This window comes from Coregonus clupeaformis, chromosome 31 (assembly GCF_020615455.1).
Source record: "Coregonus clupeaformis isolate EN_2021a chromosome 31, ASM2061545v1, whole genome shotgun sequence".
NCBI lineage: Eukaryota > Metazoa > Chordata > Actinopteri > Salmoniformes > Salmonidae > Coregonus > Coregonus clupeaformis.
In genome coordinates, this window is record NC_059222.1 from 35,841,795 (window position 1) to 35,849,209 (window position 7,415).

Consider the following 7,415-nt stretch of genomic DNA (forward strand, 5'->3'; position numbering starts at 1 on the left):
ATGCTGACCTTCTAAGCAGAGCTGCAAAGAAAAAGCCATATCTCAGTCTGGCCCCCCTCCCCCTCTCATTTAGACAGGAAGTGTGTGTTTGAGCAGGGGACCGATCGCCAGTCACAGAGCTAAATGGACTTCCGCTGGTCTCCCCCCTCTCCCCCTAACACCATCACTCCCCCCTCCTCCCCCCTAGTAACGTCACCCCACCCGAAATCCCCTGCAGGTGTCCCTGTCTGGCCAGAGCAAGCTAACACACATACACATGCAACACACACACACAAACTTATGCACACACACACACACAAACAGTGAAAGGAACATGAGTGTGTGCCAGCGAGCCAGTCTCTAATGATCCTTTCAGAAGGAGTTCATCTTCTGGTCAGCGCTGCACTCAAGACAGAACAGTGTGTGTGTGTATTTGTGTGTGTGTGTGTGTGTGTGTGTGTGTGTCTGTAACCTGTCTTAGGTCAGTTAGGATCGCCACTTTATTTTAAGAATGTGAAATGTCCGAATAATGGTAGAGAGAATTATTTTTTTCAGCTTTTATTTCTTTCATCACATTCCCAGTGGGTCAGAAGTTTACATACACTCAATTAGTATTTGGTAGCATTGCCTTTACATTTTTTAACTTGGGTCAAATGTTTCGGGTAGCCTTCCACAAGCTTCCCACAATAAGTTGGGTGAATTTTGGCCCATTCCTCCTGACAGAGATGGTGTAACTGAGTCATCTTTGCATGCCTCCTTGCTCGCACATGCTTTTTCAGTTCTGCCCATACATTTTCTATAGGATTGAGGTCAGGGCTTTGTGATGGCCAATCCAATGCCTTGACTTTGTTGTCCTTAAGCCATTTTGCCACAACTTTGGAAGTATGCCTGGGGTCATTGTCCATTTGGAAGATCCATTTGCGACCAAGCTTTAACTTCCTGACTGATGTCTTGAGATGTTGCTTCAATATATCCACATCATTTTCCTTCTTCATGATGCCATCTATTTTGTGAAGTGCACCAATCCCTCCTGCAGCAAAGCACCCCCACAGCATGATGCTCCCACCCCCGTGCTTCACGGTTGGGATGGCGTTCTTCAGCTTGCAAGCGTCCCCCTTTTTCCTCCAAACATAACGATGGTCATTATGGCCAAACAGTTATATTTTTGTTTCATCAGACCATAGGACATTTCTCCAAAAAGTATGATCTTTGTCCCCATGTGCAGTTGCAACCCATAGTCTGGCTTTTTAATGAAGGTTTTGGAGCAGTGGCTTCTTCCTTGCTGAGCGGCCTTTCAGGTTATGTTGAGTCCTTACCCCTCCCTTACCCGTCCGTTACCCCTCCCTTACCCCTACCTTACCCCTCCCTATCTCCTCTGTCCTCCTCTCATTCCTATCCCCCTCTGTTTGATGAATCGCTACACTCCCACGCTTTGGAACCCCCTCCCTGGGTGATGAATAGTAATGGTCTGTGCTGCTGCCATGCCATATGGCTGTGTAAAAATCTGTTAAAAAATCTGTCTGCTAAATGGCATATTTATTTATTTATTTATAAAAATCACAACCATGGAGAACACACGCACACACACATGCATACACACACACACATGCACATACACTGAAACATCCTCCCCCTCTCCACAGCTGGTGTAGTGGTGAGATGGCCTTGAGAAGAGGGGTAGTTCCCGGTCTCAGCCGGGCCAGGTGTGGAGGGTCAGTCTCAGCAGTGATAACTCAGCCAGGCCAGGTGTGGAGGGTCAGTCTCAGCAGTGATAACTCAGCCAGGCCAGGTGTGGAGGGTCAGTCTCAGCAGTGATAACTCAACCAGGCCAGGTCAGGTGTGGAGGGTCAGTTTCAGCAGTGATAACCCAGCCAGGCCAGGCCAGGTGTAGAGGGTTAGTCCTCATAAAGAAGCTTGTAAATATCATTACAACTCATGTATTCACACCAAAGCCAAGGTCAGTGTTAAGTACATTATCAATGTGTATCAATGGGTGATTTGATGTAAAGGCATGCCCTGAGGCTATAGATACAATCTGCCAGCTAGAGATACGTGAGGAACTATAGATCAGATCTGCCCTGGGGCTTGTAGCTATGAGGCAGGTATCAGTGGTGGTTCCCTGGAGAGAGACTAAACCACCATCTTATCAGTGGTTGGTCCCTGGGGAGAGACTAACCCACCATCGTATCAGTGGTTGGTCCCTGGGGAGAGACTAACCCACCATCGTATCAGTGGTTGTTCCCTGGAGAGAGACTAACCCACCATCGAATCAGTGATGTTTCTCTGGAGAGAGACTAACCCACCATCTGGTCCTCTGACTGTTCTCCTCACCTCTCAGTCTGATTCTGGCTGAATGTCAAACTGCTCTCTCTCTCTCTCTCTCTCTCTCTCTCTCTCTCTCTCTCTCTCTCTCTCTCTCTCTTTATCAGTCAAACTGCTTCCTCTCTCCATCTCGCTCTCTTTTGTCAGTCAAACTGCTCCCTCTCTCTCCATCTCTCTCTCTTTTATCAGTCAAACTGCTTCCTCCCTCCTTCTCTCTCTCTTTTATCAGTCAAACTGCTTCCTCTCTCCATCTCTCTCTCTCTTTTATCAGTCAAACTGCATTCTCTCTCCCTCCATCTCTCTCTCTTTTGTCAGTCAAACTGCTTCCTCTCCCTCCATCTCTCTCTCTTTTGTCAGTCAAACTGCTTCCTCTCTCTCCATCTCTCTCTCTTTTGCCAGTCAAACTGCTTCCTCTCTCCATCTCTCTCTATCTCTCCATCTCTCTCTCTCTCTCTCTCTCTATCTCTCTCTCTCTCTCACAAACTGTTCCCTCTCTCCCTCCATCTCTCCCTCCATCTCTCTCTCTTTTATCAGTCAAACTGCTTCCTCTCTCTCTCCATCTCTCTCTCTTTTGTCGGTCAAACTGCTTCCTCTCTCCATCTCTCTCTCTTTTGTCAGTCAAACTGCTCCCTCTCTCTCCATTTCTCTCTCTTTTATCAGTCAAACTGCTTCCTCCCTCCTTCTCTCTCTCTTTTATCAGTCAAACTGCTTCCTCTCTCCATCTCTCTCTCTCTTTTGTCAGTCAAACTGCTTCCTCTCTCCCTCCATCTCTCTCTCTTTTATCAGTCAAACTGTTTCCTCTCTCTCCATCTCTCTCTCTTTTGTCAGTCAAACTGCATTCTCTCTCCCTCCATCTCTCTCTCTTTTGTCAGTCAAACTGCTTCCTCTCTCTCCATCTCTCTCTCTTTTGTCAGTCAAACTGCTTCCTCTCTCCATCTCTCTCTCTTTTATCAGTCAAACTGCTTCCTCCCTCCTTCTCTCTCTCTTTTATCAGTCAAACTGCTTCCTCTCTCCATCTCTCTCTCTCTTTTATCAGTCAAACTGTTTCCTCTCTCTCCATCTCTCTCTCTTTTGTCAGTCAAACTGCATTCTCTCTCCCTCCATCTCTCTCTCTTTTGTCAGTCAAACTGCTTCCTCTCTCTCCATCTCTCTCTCTTTTGCCAGTCAAACTGCTTCCTCTCTCCATCTCTCTCTATCTCTCCATCTCTCTCTCTCTCTCTCTCTCTCACAAACTGTTCCCTCTCTCCCTCCATCTCTCCCTCCATCTCTCTCTCTTTTATCAGTCAAACTGCTTCCTCTCTCTCTCCATCTCTCTCTCTTTTGTCGGTCAAACTGCTTCCTCTCTCCATCTCTCTCTCTTTTGTCAGTCAAACTGCTCCCTCTCTCTCCATTTCTCTCTCTTTTATCAGTCAAACTGCTTCCTCCCTCCTTCTCTCTCTCTTTTATCAGTCAAACTGCTTCCTCTCTCCATCTCTCTCTCTCTTTTGTCAGTCAAACTGCTTCCTCTCTCCCTCCATCTCTCTCTCTTTTATCAGTCAAACTGTTTCCTCTCTCTCCATCTCTCTCTCTTTTGTCAGTCAAACTGCATTCTCTCTCCCTCCATCTCTCTCTCTTTTGTCAGTCAAACTGCTTCCTCTCTCTCCATCTCTCTCTCTTTTGTCAGTCAAACTGCTTCCTCTCTCCATCTCTCTCTCTTTTATCAGTCAAACTGCTTCCTCTCTCTCTCCATCTTTCTCTTTTATCAGTCAAACTGCTTCGTCTCTCTCATCTCTCTCTCTTTTATCAGTCAAACTGCTTTCTCTCTCTCCATCTCTCTCTCTTTTATCAGTCAAACACTCTTCTCTCTCTCTTTCTTTTATTTGTCTCTGATTCATCTCTCTGCCAGCTGTCTCTGTGTGTGTGTGTTTGTCTGCGTCTGTGTTTTTGTGTGCGCACGCATATATGTGTGTGTGTGCATGTGTGTGCATAGTGTTATGAAAAACAGAGTAGAGGGTGAGTAGTCAGTGAAAGAGGGTACCCATGCCAGCAGTGTTTTTCACAGGGCATGGTTCTGGCAGCCAGTCCAGCTGCTGACAGCTGGAGCCACATGAACAAGGCTGGGACAGCCTGAGGGCTTGCCTGGGGTGATGTGGCCCTCAAGGGATGTGTGTGTGTGTGTGTGTGTGTGTGTGTGTGTGTGTGTGTGTGCGTGTCAGGTGTGTCAGGTGTGGAGTTAACAGGCTGACAGGACAGATCCACTGGGGAGAAGCAGCTGGAACAGTGACCAACAGAGACAGCAGAGTGTGTGTCAGGTAGGTACAGGAAGACTTCAATGGCCTATTCTACTGTCCTTTGTAAATAGATGTGAAAGGACTATAGGTTGAAGCATGGGTTAATTTTAAGCTGATATATTGGATATATTGTATTGTCCTATCTGAACAGGAATAATAGTGTGTCTGAGAGTTGGAATGGAGTGGGTGGGTGGGTGGGTGGGTGGGTGGGTGGATGGGTGGGTGTGTCTCACCTGAGCAGGTAAACTCATGTTTCTGTATCTCAGCCACGTTGAGTCCTCTAAGCGGGGATGGAGCTGTGCACTGGGTGAACAGACCAATTGTAGGCCTTTGTCTTAACCACTGGGCCAACCAGGACAGGTGACAGTCACAGTGCAGGTTGTTGGAGTGGAGACGGCTGGAGAGGGAAAGAGTGTTAGGATATGAAGGGCGTTATTCATAAAAGTTACTGATTATGTCTCTGCAACTAGCTAAATCTCTGTGATGGAATTTCAACCAATATATAAAGGTTGTACTACGTGAAAGTTGCAGACAAGAAAGTGAGTTTATCATTTCAGATAAGTTGCGTGCAGTGGTAACCACCATTGAAATCCCCCTTTTCATTTACAATTTTAATCGTCCTCTTAAATTGCTGCCTAAAATGCTGAGACTAAAGCATAAACCATACCCCCAGGTCTTGATATGTTTCCAAACCCATGATTGACATTATCTTTCCCAGCTTGGACTAAACAGAGTGTTCTAAACGAGACATTCTAAGTGAAACATTCTAACCAAAACATTCTAAACTGAACATTCTAAATGAAGCATTCCTGGAACGCTCCCATTGTCCAGAATAACTCACAGAGCTGTGGTGGCAGTCGGGAACACACACACACACACACAAACGCACACACACACACACGCACACACACACACACACACACACACACACACACACACACACACACACACACACACGCACACACACGCACACACACGCACACACACGCACACAGACACACACACACACCAACCCATAACCCCACTGAAAGCAAAAAAGCACAGAAACCACAACAAGAATGACATTGCGGTCTCTCTAAGTATTACAGTGAGCATAATTGATATAATTCATATATACATAATTTCATATTTTGTCATTATATTTAGACAATAGGCTTTGATTGGATGTATTTCTGGGTTGGCTGTTGTTGTGTTATCCTCAGATTTAGAGATATAATGGTTTCTGGCATGGCTATAGGCCCGAGGTGGGTTATGGCTGTCAACCAGAACTCCTTGAAATTATTGAATCTATCTCATCTCATTCAGATGACAGCTGTTTAGTTTTGCTGCTATGTGGGACACTAAAGTATGTATAGAAACATGACTGGTTTATTTTATAATGACTTAATATGTCTCAAAAGGTATTGGTTGAATTAGACTCTTGGGGGATAATGGATCTATCTATTCTATTTTATTCTATCCAAACAAATAAGAATAAATTTTTCTCAGTCATAGTTTATTTTATATGAAACATTCGGTTGTTCAGTGAAGTTGTGGTATATATTTTCCCGTAACTGATGGGGTTATGAGATGGTTATTTGATCTCTGCTTCCTCATCTAAGTCAGGTTAAAGCAGCCTGTCATGGTGAACACATCTCTCTTCACTTGACACGGTCTTAGAGAGATGGATCACCATGTAATCTCCTCAACACCATACATCTAGATCAGAATACACACCAGGATTATCATGAGACGCATGATGTAGGAGAAGATGAGGGAAGGAGAGAGATAAAGAGGGGGAATGGAGAGAGAGAGAGAGACGGGTGAGTGAAAGAGAGAGACGGGTGAGTGAGAGAGAGAGAGAGAGATGGGGTGAGAGTGTAAAAAGGGTGAGGGAGAGAGATGGGGACGAGGGAGGGAGAGAGACGGGTGAGTGAGAGAGAGAGATGGGGTTGAGACAGTGTAAAAAGGGTGAGGGAGAGAGATAGGGGAGAAAGGGGGAGGAAAAAGAGAGAGGGGAGTGAGAGAATGTGTGTGCCTTACAAGGTGCGTAGTTTGGGCATGTGGTTGAAGCTGGAGACTGGGATGCTGCTGATGTTGTTGTTGTTCAGAGTCCTGGAAGAGACAGAGAGAGATCAGAGGGAGCAGGACAACAGCAGTACAGAGACACCATGAAACACACCTCAGAGAACCTAAACATATTTAGTGAGTCTCTCCACTCTTCCTCCATTTCAAAACACTTCTCTCCCTCAACTGTTCTATTCTCTTTCACTTTTCTCTCCTTTCTCCCAATACCTCTGACCTAACTCCCTTACTCCAAGCTACCTCACCCCTTTATCTTCTACTCAACCATCTCTCTCTTCCTCTCCTCCTCCCCCGCTACGTCTCTCTCACTATCCCATTGGGAATATAACACCTCTTCCCACAAACACATTATTCATGCAAAAAACACATTCGCGCGAGCGTATACCAGAGGAGGCAGGTGGGAGTAGCTATAGGAGGATGGGCTCATTGTAATGGCTGGAACGGAATACATGGAACGGAGTCAAACATGTGGTTTCCATGTGTTTGATGTGTTTGAACCACTCCATGATTCCATTCCAGCCATTACAATGAGCCCGTCCTCCCAGATCTCCTCCTCCCCACCCCCTATGGTGACATTGGTGCAGAGTGAGCAGAGGAGGTCATTTCAATCAGCATAATAACCCCACAGTCTGGAACCCCTACCCAACTATAAAGACCACCCCTCCACCCTATTAAAACCCCCTCACACTATTACCACAGCCCACAATCCCAACCTGCTCCCAACCATACACACCCTTACTGTTAGCCCCCAGACCCCAAGGCACCCTGAATTAATGGGCC

The 7,415-nt window shown here is 46.1% G+C and overlaps 1 protein-coding gene across 2 annotated transcripts in view; it reads right to left on the reverse strand.

The window, feature by feature from the left end:
* Positions 1 to 7,415, reverse strand: part of LOC121547092 (slit homolog 1 protein-like) — a 238,691-nt gene that overhangs the window by 106,729 nt on the left and 124,547 nt on the right. For both annotated transcript variants that reach the window (XM_045209881.1, XM_045209880.1), the window contains exons 7-8: positions 6,594 to 6,665; positions 4,805 to 4,968 (exon numbers count right to left, since the gene is read on the reverse strand). In XM_045209881.1, the coding sequence (XP_045065816.1) occupies positions 4,805 to 4,968; positions 6,594 to 6,665 (236 nt within the window). The remainder of the gene's footprint in view (positions 1 to 4,804; positions 4,969 to 6,593; positions 6,666 to 7,415) is intronic.